We start from the raw sequence: 18,538 nt of genomic DNA, 5'->3' as shown, positions 1-18,538 counted from the left end.
GGTGGTTCTTCTGCGTTATGCAGATGACAATAAATTATCCATAAAAGATTTGTAATTATAGGTGTTTAATACACTTTGATATTAAAATATGATTAATAAACAAAAGTCTATTTCCTGGGTTAAAAAATAAATCTTAGTGATTCTCGCCACTTTAGTCCACAGAAGAAACCTCTTATAACTATTAAACGTTCTAAAGTTTTCATTTTCTCTCAAAGATAGATTTAGATATATACCTGGTCTTCCTGTTCGCTAGTATGTTTCTGCTTCAGCTTCTACAAAAAAATGTATATATTTATTCAAATATGTGAGCATCCTGAGAGCAGTCTGTTTCTTACTTAAAATTGTGTTCCTAGTGTGGTAGCATTATACCAGGCACACATAGTACATGCACAGCAAATGTTTAATTAAAATGAACTTACTATGTTCCATCCTTTGAATGCTTTTCTACCTATTGAATTGCCATCATCTTGTTCACAAAACTTTCTAAGAGTAGTGTATCAAATTTAAATAAAAACAACCAATATAATGTTTAAGTTGTTGATTGATTAATTAGGACTGCCACTTTTTCTTCCTCCTTTCCTTTCTTCCCTCAGAAAGGTCAAAGTTGGCTTTAAATGACTAAAAAGGAAGTTTAAAAATTGAAAAAAGATTGATAAATTTAATTAATAACACCAGACAAAACCTACTCAATACTAGATAAGAAGTAAGCATCTGACCTATTCACTATAAGTATCTTCTTGTAAAAGATAAGCTTATCTTTAATAATTCTTACCTTTTCCAAAAAGGCCAATGTGCCAGATACTTCAAGAACCATCAGAGGCTCTCTAGACTATTGAAGGGGATGAACCAAAAACATTCAAATGAAAATACAAGGACAAAGATGAAAGCAACAGTTTTATTTATTTGTTGTGCAAGCCAGAGGTTGGTCCAATCCTCAGGAACTCAAGAATTACATAGTGATGGGAGTGTGTGTGCCACCTTAAAAATAAAATTTGTCCTCCTTGATCTGTGTTTACTTTTTAGTGTGAGCTCAAGCTTCTGTGTTAATCACTCTGCTGGTGATTGCTTAATGTTTACTGAAATATTAGGGGGTATGTTGAAAACCACTAAGACAACTTGAACTTTTGATATATAAAAATAGACACGATCAACAGGATCAGTAATCAGCCAAGAGGTTTTTGAACTTCTAGGGAAGCTTGAATGAGGAAGCCAGGAAGAAATATGGCTGCATTATGAATTCACACTGTGATGTGGATGCTTTCAAGAATAAAAGGCTAGAGGACATATTTAAAGAATCGAAATGTCCATATCATGAGAAATAATCATCTGATCCCAGACACTGCATATGAAGACAAACTATGACAAAAACTTTTCCAAAAAAGAGTTATTAGGATGGTGAGAAGTCTGGAAACTGCACGTTGTCAGCACAGCTAGCGGTTCCTGTGTAATCCCAGAGGAAGAAAAGATAATGGGGATGTGCTTCAAACTAAGGGTGATACTTCTAGTTTTTCCCACGCCTTTGGAATTAAATCAGTTCCAGAAAGAGAGTAAGGAAGAGAGAGAGTTTGTAAGAACTTCAAAGACCTTTCTCATACTTGCTAAACTTCCAGAAGGATGATGGCTAAATGAAGCAATTTGGGAAGATTAGAGATTGGGTACTAACGTAACAAACCATGCTAAATTAATTTTTAAATAGATATTTACTTCCAGAAGCTCCATCTTGGCATGGAGGAAGAGCACTGAAGCCTCTTTTCTTTTCCCTTTAGCTTTCAGGAAGTCCACAGCTTTGCCTCAGGGACGTCTTTGCCGTGGGGCCCTCTGTGTGCGGCCATGGCCAGCTGCCACTCTCTGATCCTTCTTGATGGGACCATCCAGGGAGATCCTCTGGATCTCAAGATGTTTGAAGCCACCACCTGGGTAATACCATGCTCTTCAAAGAACCTAAGGAGCTTCTCCAATGCCAGAACAACCCAGATTTCATAGTTATTCAATGCTTACAAACGTGAGGTTTACAATATAGAGTTACATGTAGTAGAGACAGGGAAACTAATCTAAGTCTGTTTCCTCATCTGTATGATGCAATTGGTAATAGTATCTCCACTGTAGGATTATTGTAAGCTTTAAATGGAATGATGCATTTAAAAAATCCCTGGTAATGTGCCTGGCATATTACAGGTTAGTAGCATTAATATAATTATGATTATTATATATTTTCCATCTCTTGAGACAATATAATTATTGCATAATTATTTTCCAACTCTTGAGCAATGTCTGGTTTTAAAGTTTTCTAGAACATGGGGATTTGGAAACAGCACTGGCTCCCATGTTTAGGATAACTCATTGTTACCAAAAGTTTTATTCCTATTCATTGAATATTGATTTTGTTTCTAAGGCTAGAAACAATAGAAGGGAAACCACGAAAGAACTTTTGTTGAGACTTTGCAGTAGGCTTAAGAACAAATGGTATATGTCGTTTCTAATGGCTGAGTAATATTCCATTGTATACATATACCACATCTTCTTTATCCATTCATCTTTCAATATTAGTCAGCCATTAGAAACGACAAATACCCACCATTTGCTTCGACGTGGATGGAACTGGAGGATATTATGCTGAGTGAAATAAGTCAATCAGAGAAGGACAAACATTATATGGTCTCATTCATTTGAGGAATATAAAAAATAGTGAAAGGGAATAAAGAGGAAAGGAGAAAAAATGAGTGGGAAATATCAGAAAGGGACACAGAACATGAGAGACTCCTAACTCTGGGAAACGAACTAGGGGTGGTAGAAAGGGAGGTGGGTGGGGCTTGGGGGGTGACTGGGTGACGGGCACTGAGGGGAGCACTTGATGGGATGAGCACTGGGTGTTATTCTATATGTTGGCAAATTGAACACCAATAAATAAATAAATAATATATATATATATATATATATATATATATATATATATATATATATAAAGAGGGAGAGAGAGAGAGAGAGAGAACAAATGGTATAGTTCAGGACCAGCAGGCTGGCTTCCTGGTTCTAGTTTTGGCTCTATTTTGACTGCTTGACCCTGTGAAGTCATCCCTCTTGTTGGGCCTTTGGCTTTTGTGACCTTAAAATGACAGGACTGAATTATATCAGTCAGCAGTGTTCTTATAAAACAAACAAAACAAAACAAAGTAACCAAACTGGAATCTTATCTTAAAAGCAAAACTTATTCAGAAGCATTCTATAAAAAAACTGGGATCCCTGGGTGGCGCAGCGGTTTGGCGCCTGCCTTTGGCCCAGGGCGCGGTCCTGGAGACCCGGGATCGAATCCCACGTCGGGCTCCCGGTGCATGGAGCCTGCTTCTCCCTCTGCCTGTGTCTCTGCCTCTCTCTCTCTCTCTGTGAGACTATCATAAATAAATAAAAATTAAAAAAAATGTTTAAAAAAAAAACAACAGGTGGAGTTGCTGTTGCTGAGATAGAAGATGGGGAGCATCACATGAGGTGCAGGGAAGCACCCTCCACATACTTAGCCACAAGCCCGCCTCCATCCCCTGCATCCTGGCACAGCTCTAGGCCCCTGTGATACATGTGTTCTCCCCACTGAAGGACACAATCTCTGGAGTCCCTTCCAGCTCTAGTAGGGGGTGCTTCTGTAACTATCTGATATAACTTTGCTGGTTCCCCATTCTTTCTGGGTTACTGTTTCTGTATCTTTAAGTAGGAATGACAATTTCCTTTCTGAGATTTTTGTCAACTGTTGGATGATATGATTACAAAGCATTTTGACATCTTCGGGTAAAAGGTTCCTTTGACTATGATTTAGGGTTATTATTTCAGCAATTACTGAGTGTTTACTTAACACTAGCCATGCACATCACAGTCCCTGCCCTGCCTGGCCCTGAGGACTATGGATTCAAATTAGACAGAAAGGGCAGGGCAGGGCAGGAGCAGCATCAGACTCCAGGAAAACAAAGACAGTATGGTGCTTGCCTCACACACAAGTCTGGCTCTTCATGCTCACTATTTTCAAGTTAAGCTCTTCAGAAGTGGAGGATGAACCTTTATGCAGCACATTCCAACGGAGAAAGCAGGATAAATTGCATGAATAATTCAGAAGTATCTGCCCTTCAAGTTCTGCTGCATTTCCAATGCACTTTTTTTTCCCCCTGTGGTGAATTAACTCTGGTTCACCTCCATCTAGCTGAGGGAGGAGACACCAAGCATACATTGAAGTGGTCTGAGGATTTTCTCAAGTAGTGAGTTTGAACCTAGTATTAGCGGATGAACAAGAAATAAATCTCTACAATGAAATATCCCATTTGTGAAATAGGAGATGGCTATTTCTGAGGACGGTTTCCACATCAAGGGAGTGCCAGCACATGCCATGGTAGTTAAGCCCTGCGAAACAGCCAGCCAGGTAAGCCTTGCCTGCTATCTGTCCCACAATGCCCAAACTCAAAGGGAAAATCTCATCAGGCCTAGAATTTTGAAAGAACACAGATGTGTCTTCTTTGAAATCTATATGTGAAAATTGCTAAGAGCTTGCTTCCTGTGTTTGTGAAAATAAGGATTGAAGGATGACTAGTTAATTCCTAATAGCTAGGAGCTATGTGGGTATGTCCTTCTCCATTCCTCATCCCTCACCCAGGTCCCGGTGGAAGGAATTGCAATCCTGCATCAGTTCCCATTCTCATCAGCACTGCAGAGGATGACAGTCATTGCCCAAGAGATAGGGGGTGACCGGCTGGCATTCATGAAAGGTGCACCAGAAAGGGTGGCCAGCTTTTGCCAACCTGAGACAGGTAAGTGAATAGACTTATAGTACAACTGACAAATCTGTATTTCCAGCCCGAATATGTCCTGTCAGCACTAGATCTATGAATCTAAATGCACTGATCATTGTTAATGTGGTGACTCAACTGGCATCCCAAACTCAATACTTCTCTTTCTAACTTTCTGTATCTTCCATTTTGGAGAACAGTACTTACTACCAAGTTACACTACTACCCCCAATTTAGGATTTGTCCCCTGATTCCTCCCTCTCTTTCAGAGCCTTTGTTTTATCAATTGCTAACCCATGGCTCTGTCACTCCATCAATTCAGGCATTATCATCCCTCCACCAGATCACTTTAATATTTGACAAACCAGCCCCCTGTCCCCAATGTCCTTATTCTGATTCACCCTTCATATTGTGACCAGATTGGTTTTTCCACCACATAGTATGACCATATTGTCACTTTCTTGCTTTTATTTGTTCAGTTGCTTCCCACAGGTTTCAGGATAGTCTCAAACTCCTTTAGGATTATATATAGGTCCTTCATGATCTGACTCCTGTCACACTTTCCAGATATACCTTACCACTCCTATCATCACTTGTGCTTCCCCTGAGCTGAACTCACTACTGAAGTCTTCCTTGTCTCGTGTCTTTATGTCTGAGATATGATGCTCCCTTGGCCGAAATGCCTTTCCCCTTCCTTCATCTACCCACTTTCTACCAAAGGGCTTGGTATAAGCTCTTTGAAGTGTTTCCATAGCACATTGCAATTGTTTGGATCTCATTGCAATGGCAATCATCTCATTCTCCTGGCTGTTGCCCTACTAGACAGAGATTTCTAGATCAGGGCCTGCGGCTTAGTCTCTGCAGATACAACATCTGACACATACATGGTAAGTAGACTCTCAATAAATGTTTGTAGGTTAAGCTAGAGAAAAAAAGAATTCATGCTTTCCCTCTTTCTTTCTTTTCTTTCTTTCTTTCTTTCTTTCTTTCTTTCTTTCTTTCTTTCCTTTATTCTCATTTCAACTTCATTGGATCCCAAGAGATCAACCCTGATGATATAATTATGTTTAGGGTTCCCACTGATTTATTCATGTATCTTTTTAGAAGTATGTTTTCTTGGAAAAAAGTTGGATCTATTTGGGTTTGTTTGTTTGTTTGTTTGTTTGTTTAGTTGGATCTATTTGTAAAGAATTTCTCCACAGTACTGGCTGAGTAAATGTTGCATACTAATCTTGCATTATTTTCTGAACAGTACCAACTAGTTTTGCTAGCGAACTTCAGATTTACACAACACAGGGCTTCCGAGTCATAGCACTGGCATATAAGAAGCTGGAAATGGATCATCACACCACCTCCTTGACAAGGTAAGTGGGGAGAATTTGATAAGGCAAATTGGTTTGCTGGACAGTGGACTGGGCAGTGGACTGGGCAGTGGACTGAGCAACATAGCTTGCTGGAACTGTGTGCATAAAGTGTTTCTGAACTTGATAAAGAAGGATATGGTCATCCCTGTCCTGCCTCAATCACAAAGCTGATGTGAACACTGAGAGAATTTATGAGAAATAGCTGTATAAACTATAGAGTGCAATGTAATTATACAGCTTTGTGAAAATAGATATATGAATATAACCCATGTTTCAGAGAATTTGAAATTGTGAGTTATGCCCCTAGCTTGAACCAAATATAAGTAGCTAATTTTTTATTAGAGTTAGCAAACTGGTTAAGAGTTAGAAAACAACATTTATCTGAAATAAGTTTTTAATAAGTACTCAATGAAACAAATAGAGCTTAGATTTAACACATAATCCAGACAATGCTTGTAGGAAAACAAGAAAAGCTTCAGAGGATCCATTCTAGAGAAAGTTTTTATATGTAAAAGGGGTGTTTGAAAGCTAAAATGGACTAGAGTATTTATTAGTTCAAATTTGTTGTTTTATTTTCCACAGTTTAGAGATTACTGTGTTTATTTCGCCTTCACTGCCATGTCCAATACTCTGTGTCAGCTTCTATGGGTAACACTGCTGTGGAGATAATCAAGCCTTATTTTGTTATTTTGGATTTTAAATTTGATATAAATTTAGGTTTAATATAGTTGTGTTCAACCTTGTCAGATTCAACGTTCTCTTACTATAATTACATTTTGTACTGCTTCCTTTAAGATAAAACTCATGGGTCATATGATCTGCATATATTCTACATAAAAAATAAATATAATGCCCTCTAATATAGTAAAAATAGAAACAAACATACAATTCACGTCAAAAAGTAATAATTCAGTGTTTACTTAGCTGATTCCACTAAATCAAACTGAAGCAATATGTTGCTTGCACCTGTGTGTAGAATCACAGAGGGGTGGGGGGTAGGCTGGAACAGCTAGGAATGTAGACTGATACAGGTGTGTTTACATATTGAAGTCTCAAGTACCACCAGCAGTCATGCTGTCAGTGAGATGACTCTGAAATGGTTATAAACTCTTGGTAAAACTGAATAAAACAGCACAATCTCTTTTGAATTTACATGGTAGTTAAGTTCCTGAAAAATTCAACAGAATACCAAGGACATGCAAAAATACTTTGTGTTTGTATGTTTGTATATAAAACACAGCAGAGGGAAATATAAAAGTTTATATTTGCTTAACATAGTATTAGATATATTATAGTACAGTATCCTATACAGTATATAATAGTACAGTATGAACAGTATAAGCCTATACTGGCTTAGGAAAGTACAAATGATTTTTTTAATGTCCATGAATAATCTGTAAATATTCAAAAGGCATGTAGGGTGCAGGGGAATTCTTCATTGTGCATTGGTTCATTGCAGAAAACCTCACATAGATCCCTAGAAAGTTTCCAAATATCCTAGAGGCGGTACCATTCCTGCTGGGTGAGAACCACCAATATGCCCTAACTCTGTCACTTTGTGAAGGGCCAGTGGGGCCCAAAGAGGGAAGTGGCTCATCAAAAATCACTGAGTATTGGATTCCTGTGGCTAGCTTAGACTGACCCTCAAATCTTTGGCTATTACAACTCTGGGTATTTGTTGTAATTTAATCGGTGCAGGCCATTCAAGCTGCTCAAGTCAGAAGGCTAAAAGTGAACTTTGAGATTGGATATTATATTTTCAAGAAAAAAAAAAATACTTGAGTCTAGGATATGGCCGAACTGGGAATGGAATTTTATTTCCTGAGAACTCATTGACAGATATATATCTAGACTCTGGCTACTGTGCTGCTGCTTCTGATTATTATAATAATATATTTGCCTATCTACAAGTCTCAAAATCATGGCTTTGGCGCTGGTGCAGATAACAAAGCACTAATGGAGAAGGCACGTAAGGAATGGCACAATAGGGGATGGCAAGGGCTGTGGCATGTAGGAGGGTACATGCCCTGGGTAACAGCATTGAAATTCCAACTTCTCAAAGTCTGGTAAGATCTAAACACTTGTAGAATCTAATAGGATCTAATCTTAGGTTGTCAGTTTGTGCTAAAGCCACATCACCACTACATCTACTCCTAACTAAGCTAATTTACCTCAACTTTGCTAATCTCTAATCAGAGCAGAACATTCTTTCTTTCTAGGGGGTATGTGTGTGCATGCTTGTGCATATGTGTGTGTTTACTCAGAGTGCTTCCAACACTGATATCATTTCTCTGAGTGTTTTTGGCCCACCTTTTGCATATTTCATCCTTTAAAGATTACATGGATTTTAGGAACATGAGAGGTTATCTTGTGGTTGACAATGCTCCCTTTGTATTACATTCCCCATTCTTTATTATTTTTGGATGTTTCAGAAGCAGGTATAATGTTTGTGTTAGATGCAGGAAAAGATAGCTCACTATTCCAAGTTGCAGAGCTTGAGATCCCTCAAGAGACCACTTCTCTTTACTTCTTGGTTCCCATTGAAACTCATGAAAAGAAGAATCATGTAGTGCTAGAGCTAGACGAGATCACAGAGATCCATTAGTTTTACCACCTTCTTTTACAAAAGAAGAAATAGATTACCAGACAGAGAAAGTGATTTGCCCATGGTCACAAAGCAAGGTAGTGGAAGGTCTCGGATTAGAAGTATAGTCTCGGATTATTGTGTATTGAACCCTATGAACACCATGTGCCAGAGGAACCAGAAATATGAATGCCAAGGTAGATTGAGGACTATGTCAGATGGTAGACCATGTGGCCATTTTCTTGACCCAGTCTGGTAGCCTTATGATTGGCTTATGTCATATCATCTCTGAAAATATCTAAAGCCTCAATCAGGAATCACCTAAATTATCCTTCAAAGAATAGCTCAAATATCCCCTGTTCCAGGAAAGTTTCTCCAATCAGTCCACGCAAAAAAAGATTACATCTTCCTCTCTGATTCTCAGGGCTCTAATTCCATAGGACCATTATTTGGGCATGATGATGCTTTTCCCAGCCTTCTTTACTAAGGTGGTCAAGTCCAATGTCTTCCTGGTTAAACATGAAATCTCTAGAGTTAGGGGCCACTGTCGTTTCTGCATATTCTCTCCCCTTAGTCTTATTCCTTGCCCTTATTTAGGTATTTGTAATGGCTTTGCTTTCCATGAGAACCCTCTGGCAGTAGAATTTCAGAGAGAAGAAATAAATTTTCTTAGGCTGCTTGTTAAAAAAAAAGATCACACCAGACACCAGAGCATTTCAACTAAGGGTACCCTAGCCAAGTACTTCCTCTGTGCTGGGCACCACATGCATGTTGAGACTGTTGCTGACCCATGTAGGCTTGCCCTCAAGTTGTTGAGAGTGATCAGATATCAAAGAATGGTGAGTGATAAAGGAACAAATAAAATGCATGCTGCATTAAGGTACAGGTAAGATGCTAAGGGAGCAATTATTTCTACCTGGGGAGGTTTTGATGGGGAGGTGCATGTGAACTGGCCCTCAAAATATAAATGGGAAAGGTTTCAATGGCAGATCATGGGGAACTTACAACATTTTCCATGACATAAGAAAGAATGTCTTATGGCAATCCAGAGCAAATGTTTCGTGATGGTTGAATAGAGAGCATAGCTATGGTGTCTGGTTCACCTTGTCTGGAGGTTAGTGTGGGTGAAGAATTTAGTGATAGGGAAAGCCTGGAAGATATTCTGGAACCAGATTATGCAGAGACTTACTGCCAATTTCAAAATAATGGGAAATGTCTGGGGTGAGTAGTGCAAACTATGCCCACTTCCTTCTGGCCACTCTGGTGGAGGTGTTAGCAGTGTCCTAGCAGCATGACTAACTGTAGTCCATGCCCCTGGTTAACATGAGGCTCAGCATTGAGAGGTCCATGACAAGCAAGGCAAGGTCTTTTTCTACGTGTTGCTTTCATCCATATTTCACTCAGAATTAGGCAATGCTGATGTTTAGCTCTTGTGTCTGCTAGAGGAGTCTGGGTCTCAGATAAATGAATCATGGAAGAATTTTTGCCCCAGCCCCACCCCAAATATACTTCCCTGCACTTAGTTCTGTGGAATGTCTTGGAAATGTTTTTGTAGTGGATGGAAACCTCAGAGGCTCCACTTCCTTGCAGAAATATTCACACTTTATGCAGAAGAACAATGCTGCCTGTAGAGGGAGGAAGTGAAAGGAAGAGCTTGGCTTTAAAAGAGGGGCTGTTTTTTGAGCAGCATACCTCTTAGGGCTAAAATAGTATTGCTGATAGGCTTGGACTATGGAGAAACTGACATTTTGTTTTATTGTTCTTGAGCCTCACTTACTTTTCATGATGTTTTGTACCAGAGCTAGAACTCCTCTCTGGTAGTTGCTAACAGGTGAAGAGCTAGAAATCAGACTAACTACAGTAGAAAAACTTTGGGTCATTTAACTCATTCTCCATGGAAATTAAGGCAAATCTTTTGCTTAATAAATACTGTCTCTCTCAATTGATTCAGTCAGGGTAAATGTCTCAGTATCCTTCATGTCCACTCCTGTTTTCTTTCTGGATATTTCCCAGCATGTATTCAATGGTTAAGGAATGATACTTAAGTGGATGGGTGAGAACCACTTTGATAGGAACATATTTGCCTTTGTTTTTGTTTTGCTTTCCCTAAGAAAGGCCATAATGTGCTATTTATGTTCAATTATATACCTATACATTTCCAGGGACAAAGTAGAATCAGATCTGATATTTCTGGGATTGCTAATCTTGGAGAATCGGTTGAAGGACGAGACAAAACCTGTTCTGGAAGAGCTCATCTCAGCCCGGATAAGGACTGTAATGGTCACAGGTATAGAACAAAGTGTACGTGAAAACAAAGAATTTGATGTAGGAATAATCAAGATTCACTCATTTCCCAAAGATTGTTGACTACCTACTGTGGGTTGGACGCCATTGGAGATTGGTAACAGAAAAAGCAAAGTTACTGCTCTTGGCCAAGTTTCTATTCAGGTGGGATGAGATAGAAAATCAATCAATCAACCAATCAATCAATCAATCAATCAAATAACAGCTAGTAACAAGAATTATGAGGTACATGAAACAAAACAGGATAATGTGGTTAAAGCATGTCTGGCTGGCTAATTTATATGTGGTGTCCTCTCTCAGAGGGGCCATTTGAGATAAAATCTACATTATAAGAAGATATGAGCCACCCAGAGATGATGATTTTTGCTGTTGAATGTTAGAGGAAGAGAAATGTTTAGCAGGTGTGGTCTGCGAACTACACTGAAGGCCCATCAATAATGTGACCTATTAGTTCTCAGGGCTCTAACCTCAGGGTAGGGAAGCCCCTGCCCACCAGTTAGTTCTGGGGAGTCTCATAAATACTTTGGTAGAAACCTGAAGAAAGCCATGTTAGGGATAGTAAGCCAGTGTTATTTATTGTTTAGTGGTGGCTCTAGGAATCACAACATCTGTACATATCATTTCAAGAAGCCTTATGGCCATAAACATCCTCTGCATTTTCTCCTTTATATTATAGTTGTCACAAACATGACAAGAAAAACCCCACAAGACCATGTTAAAGTTTTTACTTTCAATAAGCAAGAGTTACACACAAATGAAGAAAAATAGACTTTTATATTTACCTAGATCTTTATTATTTGTGTTGCTATGTTTTTATTTCTCATGTTACAAGTTTCCCTCTGGTGTCATTTCCTTCCAGCCTAAAAAACCTGTAGGATTTCTTTTTGAGTATATCTGCTAGCAACAATTTATCTTAGTTTCTCTTCCTCTAAGAATGTATTTATTTCTCCTTCATTTCTGAAAGATACTTTCACTAGCTATAGGACTGTGAATTGATAGTTCTTTCTTCAGCACTTCAAGGATATTCCACTGTCATCTTGCCTGCACAGTTTTTGATGAGAAATCTGTGATAATGTGAATAATCATTCCTTAATATATAATGTATTTTTTCTCTAGCTGCTTTTAAGATATTTTCTTTATCTTTGTTCTTAGAAATTTGATTATAATAGTTCTCAGTATGGTCTCACTGAGTTTATCTTGTCTGGGATTCACTGAACTCCTTAAATCTATAAATTTAAATCTTTTACCATATTTGGAGACTTTTCTTGTTTCTTCAAAATATTTTTTCCTGTTCTCATTCCTGTCTCCTCTCCTTCCTGGATTCTAATAACATGAATGTTGTTATTCTTTCATCTCTGTTCTTTTGTTTTTAAATTATTCTCTCTATTGTTCAGATTGTATAAATTCTATTGATCTATTTTCAAATTCACTGACTTTTTCTCCTGTCATCTCCATTCTGCTTTTTGAGAGCATCCAGTGAATTTTTTATTTCAGTTATGTTATACTGTTCAATTCTGAAGTAGTAGTTTTGTTCTTATTTATAAAGTATATTTTTTTTCTCTTGAGAACTTCTATCTTGTCATTTATTTTAAGAGTGTTAACCTTCATCTCATGGAGAAGGCTTATAAGAATTGCTTTAAAAACATTGTCTGGTAAGTCCAATATCTGAATCATACTTGGACAAGCAACTGTTGATTGTTGCTGTTGTTGTTGTTGTTGTTGTTGTTGTTTTCTTTGAGAATTGACCACATTTTCCAGGGTTTTTTTTTTGTATGTTTAATAGCCTGAACATTTAAAATATTATATTGCAAGACTTTGAATCCTGTTACAATCATGTGGAGAATGTTGAGGTTTTATTATTTTAATAAGCAAAACACTAAGACATGAGAGGCAATTAATATTATAGCTCAGTTCTTGAGGTTTCTACTCTTCTTCTCTGGGTTTATTCTGCATATATACAACTCTAAGTTGAGTTCATATACTATTAGTTTTGTTGTATTGTTCTCTCCTTTCCAGGGTCTGTCCCATAATTCTTCAGGCCTTTTTTTTTTTCTGGTTTCTCTGGCCAGAAAGACTAATTTTCTCTTGGAGTTTTTGCTTCCTTCACATCTCTGGGACTGGGGTTCACACTCAGGTCAAACATGTGAGAGGAAAGAGGAAAAAAAAGCCAAGAATATCATCATATTATAGATTGTTTCTCCAGATTTGACTCCCTTCCACATTCTGCCTGCTTCTGTTTACTTTTCAAAATCCTTGGAGAGTTGCTTTTTTATTTTTCCCATAGTTTTACATTGTAATCAGTGGGAGATAGATTTTAGTGGTCTTATTCCAGTTTGGCTGAAAGAGGAACCACCTGATACTATATTAAATCAGTGGGGTTTTGCTAAATGTTTACCAAGCTAACAAATGGTGAAAATAGATTTGAATTTTGCCTTTTTATTTTTTCCTCTCATTCTCTGGGAAAAAAAAAATATATATATATATATATACTGGTAGGTTTTGAAGTAACCAGATGAAGAACAACAAGAATCACAAAAGGGATCGTGAATCCATGGAGAATCAGAGTGAGAGAGACTTAGAAATTATTTCATTTCACACCTAAAATTAGTTCTGAACTCCTTAACCTAGTGTTCTAGGCCCTACATGAATTGGTTCTATTTCTTCAACCTCATCTTGCTATCTTCCTCCTTTCTTATAGGTGACAATCTTCAAACTGCAATAACAGTGGCTAGAAAGTCTGGAATGGTTTCTGAAAGCCAAAAAGTCATTCTCATTGAAGCGAATGAAACCACTGGATCCTCATCAGCATCTATATCTTGGAAATTAGTAGAAAATAAGAAACACATTTCATACAGCAATCAGGTATACCTAACAATAGATGTTCTGCCGTAGTATCTTACTCGCAGTGTTGGCTACTCAGTATTGGCTACTGAGCAGCTTTGATTGGCTGAGATGTGCAAGTGACTTAAGATCAACATATTTCTCACACATATGCAGTTTGAAGAACTCCTATAAGTTTCTCATACTGTTCCTATCAAGCTTTAATGTATAGTGCTTTCCTGGGTGCCAAGAAGAATTCATTCTTTTAAGTGTAATAAAGTTGTTGGCTCTATATGAGGACTGTGAATCTAATTTCTCATCTTCCTCTTGCTTGCTAGCCATTCCATTGGATCCAAAGGAGATTTAGTCCCTGGGAGAGAAACTGCTCTGTGCATTGGAAAATTAGACTATGTTTTCAGGGTGGGAAAAAGTTTTATTCATTTAATCTTGTCAGTATCTTATCTCTATTGTGTTCTTGTGGAACAATATTAATTCTATAAGAAAAAAAAAACTGTAGGTTCTCACTTTAGGAAGAGATTTGTTAAGCTGCACTGCTTTGTATTTTACACTTGAAATGTGTGAAATGTGCTCTTCTCTGGGATTCACCAAGATCAAATCAGGATGAGAACAGGACATGAGTAAGTGTTATTCTCCTATTCACTAGAGGCTGTGATGTGCAAAGATTGATCGAGCAAAGAGAAAGTGTTTCTTTGAGGAATCAGGGGTGGAATGTGACTCTTAAAGAGAGACCCCAGACTCTCATCATGCCTTCTCTCTGATATATTTGTGCCCCCTTACCACTATATCAACTGTCTAAAGTAACTGGGTCTTGCTTTGCAGGATAATTACATTAATATCAGGGAAGAAGTCTCTGATAATGGCAAAGAAGGAAGTTACCACTTTGCCTTAAGTGGAAAATCCTTTCAGGTTATAAGTCAACATTTCAGCAGCCTACTGCCAAAGGTAAGTTCTAAGAGGGTATCAATCCCCCAGTAAAGATGCTGATGATGTCACTTACAGAGCATGTTCTTAAGTAATTTCAAGATATATCTATTGAATATATCATAAAAGAGGCAAATATTCTTGTTGTCTCATTTCCTACTAGATTTAAAATTAGTAAATTTGATTAGCCAGTTTCTCATCATCTATAGGAATAAAGTATTAGGGACTCTCAAGTCATAAGGATTGCTTTTGGATGGCTGTCTTTATATTGTTATGGTGAGGGGTCTCCTAGCATATTGGAAATCCAGTATTTATATAAGAAGGCAGGCCAAAAATAGAGGAATTCCATTAGGTTTTTCGATAGAGAAACTCTATACAAAAGAGGGTCAAACTTAACACTTTTCTGATGCAGAATGAACCCATAAGGGGGCAGGTAAGTTTTATGTATAACACGTAGATAAACTAGAAAAAGATTGTGTCCAGTGTAATCCAAAAATAAATTGCTTGTATTCAATTTATTATCCTCTTAGGAACTATTTAAGAAGGAAAAAAAAAGAATAAAGGCTTTGAGGCTGATGGAACATTAAGCTGAGTTAGTGCCCAGAAGAGCAGGGTACATGGAGATGTAAGACAGAAGCATTTAGACCCTGTAGAATAAAGCTCAAGTGGATGGAACTAGTATGGGTTTAATATCTCCAAACCATCGATGTTCCATAACCCAAATTAGGCTTGGGATATCAGAGCTTCACAATTGGTCAAGTCTAGTTGGTATGGTTAAATTAAAGACTACAAATTGTCACTATTTCATCATTAGGCTGTTTTTCTACTTGTTCTGAACAATTTTCTGAGAAGCAGTTCCATCCTTTCCTTTTCTTGGGTCGCTAACCTCTGAGTATCTTGCAATTCCTCATACTCTACTGGTTCAAGATTCCATGAAGCTCAGGATTTTTTGACCACATTCTCTATGGCAGTTCCACTAGATTCTTGAAGATCATCATTTTAATCAAATATTTTTATTAAGTCTTTACTGATTTTTGGTCTCCTTGGTCATTTATTTAGTGACCAGGTCTCAATGTCTTAAAACCCAAAAATGGACTTCTTGTAAACAAACTATTTTTGTCATTCATGGATTTTATTACCCAGTGTTCTGAGTATTGTCAATTATCTCATGTATGCCCAACTGACATGATAAAAAGTTTCTCTTGGTTTCCTTACAGATACTGATCAATGGGACCATCTTTGCAAGAATGTCTCCTGGGCAGAAATCCAGTCTGGTGGAAGAATTTCAGAAACTGGAGTAGGTTCTTTGCCAACTCAGGTGGTATGAAGTGCCTAGAGGCATGACAGTCAGGGAGAGTTGTGTGAGGTACAGAAGTCACCTAGTTTGGCTAAGGCAGTGGTTCTTAACCTAACTGCATATGACAGTTACCTCAGGAGCTTTGAAAAAGTAGCAATACAGGGACCCCACTGTCCAGAGATTTTGATTCAGTTGCTCATGTGAGGCTTAGACATCAGTGTTTTTTCAAAGCTCTTCAAATTAAGTCAGTGTTGCATCCGGAGTTGAGAACTACTGGATCAGAATATATGGGGCATGAAAGTGTATGGTGAAAAAGGAACCTGAAAGGGTAGTCTGAGTTCAGCTCCTAAAGGTTCAATGAGAATTTAAACTTTATTTTTACAAGTTATCATCACAGTTATGACATAAGGAGATTCGTATGACAAAAGATTCATATAACCTTAAAAATATTAAAACATTTATATGACAGAGCATTCTCTCTGTCCTAAATCAGAAAAAATAGTTCTCTTCTAACGCATGGGTCTTCATGACAGAGTAGACGTTCAAGTAATGTAAGCATCATTTCGAACCCTTTATTTCTTGTTAATAGAACCCAGCAAGTCCTGGCAGCTTTCTTTACTTCTGGTGCTGGACCACATAGACATGACTCCTACTCCTACCCACTCCTACTTCATGTAGTCACTTGGCAAACTTCTCGATTCATAAAGCCCTGTCTTCTCCACATGGTTGCAAACCCAGACAGTAAATGAGTCGCCTTCGTATGACAGTGTGGAAGCCAATTCTGTAAATGCGGTCAGAGCACTCCTACCTTAGAAGCAGACTATCCATAATCTTTGTCAACAAATAAAGCCAGCAGTCTGCACTCAGCCCTGAAGAGCGATCCTGAAGCAGGGTTGTGTTTTCTTTCTTCAAAGTCTGAGCCTGGTGCTGCCTTTTTTAGTTGAGTGACTGCTGAGATGGCAGATATTCTCTCCTGTTGAGAATTTTCTTTCCTATTAAGAGCACCAACAAGTAATTTTTGTTTCTCGTTTTAGAGATTATAAGATGCTTTTCCATACAGCGCCTCACTAAATACTCATAACCCTTTGTAGAAGGAAAAATGATGGCCAAAAATGGCAAAATGATCAGGTCAAAGGTCTCAATCTAGATTCAAATCTGATGCCCTCTCCAGCGTGCCACTGTGCCATGTTGTCACATCATATAACTGCGAGCCTCCTCTTTACAGCCAACAAAGCAGCTTCCTAAACAGTGACGTGCAGGGTCTCCCTGAAATGCTTGGAGTCAGGAATGGTCCACTGGACTTCTCATTCTATTGTGGAAACTGCTGAGTCACACTTTACTTGTGTCAAACTAGACTCTTAGGAAAACTCCCTTAAAATAAATAATCACTTTGAACCTTCAGTAATGAAGTTCACCTTATCTTTTTAATTAGAGAAATTAGCAGGTCAAATTGCTTTGATACCCTTTACAATTGACATGGTTCCCTTTTAGTTACTTCGTAGGTATGTGCGGTGACGGGGCCAATGACTGTGGGGTAAGTAGCTGCCAGTGAGTGGCACACTAAGACACTAAGTCACACTAAGACATACCAGGACTTACACCTGATTGTGCTTGCCGGACGTCCTTTAGAGACAATATCCCGGGGATGTATACTACCTCCATTGGTTTTGGTGGAGAAATTGATGTGGAGAGTTTGGGAGGGTTTGGACTAAAGCCATAGAATGGCTCAGTGGTCAGTATAGACCAAATGGCTAAGTGTCCCAGTGCCATCTCTTTCTTACACAGTAGGCAGACCAAAAGCTGGTCAGCTCCTGGCTAGCTCTTGGGTCCACAAGCCACTCTGTAGCTAGTTTGATGGACTTCTCTCATGTGGCTTCAGGAGAGATATATGAGACTGTGTTTGGAGAGTAAGCTGACCCTTTGCTTTCAGGCTTTGAAAATGGCTCATGTGGGCATCTCGTTATCAGAGCAGGAGGCATCTGTAGCCTCACCGTTCACTTCAAAAACTCCAAACATTGAGTGTGTACCTCACCTTATCAAGTAAGTAGACACTTTGCACCAGCACTGTTTTTATCTTTCTTGACTTTCAGGTGCAGATCCTATTGTGCTGCCAGGAAAAGAGCAGGAAAACTTTCTGTTCCTGGGTGGGGAAGGTGCCTTGCAGGACAATGCAATCCACCAATCTACTCCCAAGTGGATTTACCAGGAGTTAAAAATAACTATGGGAGAATAGTGACATTTCTAATGAAAATCACTCAACAGGTTATTTTTAGAAAATTGGAATCTGGAACTTGTTACTCCCTTTGAAAATGTAGTTCATACTCTTATTATTGTTATTTTTACACTGATTAGATGCTTTATAATGGGGGATGTACAGAAGCTTTCTCTTGCCCACTTTCTCTCTTTTCCTCTTGACTCTTTATGCTTCTTTGGAATATCCTTCCCATCCCCAAATATTTTCAAA

The 18,538-nt window shown here is 38.3% G+C and overlaps 1 protein-coding gene across 6 annotated transcripts in view; it reads left to right on the top strand.

Annotated features, from left to right (window-relative positions):
* Positions 1–18,538, top strand: part of ATP13A4 (ATPase 13A4) — a 111,475-nt gene that overhangs the window by 69,478 nt on the left and 23,459 nt on the right. For all 6 annotated transcript variants that reach the window (XR_003127288.3, XR_003127287.3, XM_025425383.3 and 3 more), the window contains 10 exons: positions 1,767–1,917; positions 4,313–4,399; positions 4,631–4,784; positions 6,016–6,127; positions 10,874–10,998; positions 13,714–13,877; positions 14,676–14,798; positions 15,995–16,074; positions 17,566–17,608; positions 18,005–18,114. Coding sequence is in view for 4 of the 6 variants with exons in the window: in XM_025425383.3 (XP_025281168.1) it covers positions 1,767–1,917; positions 4,313–4,399; positions 4,631–4,784; positions 6,016–6,127; positions 10,874–10,998; positions 13,714–13,877; positions 14,676–14,798; positions 15,995–16,074; positions 17,566–17,608; positions 18,005–18,114 (1,149 nt within the window). In the remaining 2 variants the exon portion in view is untranslated. The remainder of the gene's footprint in view (positions 1–1,766; positions 1,918–4,312; positions 4,400–4,630; positions 4,785–6,015; positions 6,128–10,873; positions 10,999–13,713; positions 13,878–14,675; positions 14,799–15,994; positions 16,075–17,565; positions 17,609–18,004; positions 18,115–18,538) is intronic.

This window comes from Canis lupus, chromosome 34, assembly GCF_003254725.2.
Source record: "Canis lupus dingo isolate Sandy chromosome 34, ASM325472v2, whole genome shotgun sequence".
Classification (NCBI taxonomy): domain Eukaryota; kingdom Metazoa; phylum Chordata; class Mammalia; order Carnivora; family Canidae; genus Canis; species Canis lupus.
The sequence above is the reverse complement of the archived record's forward strand: the minus strand, read 5'-3'. Positions and strand labels throughout refer to the sequence as shown.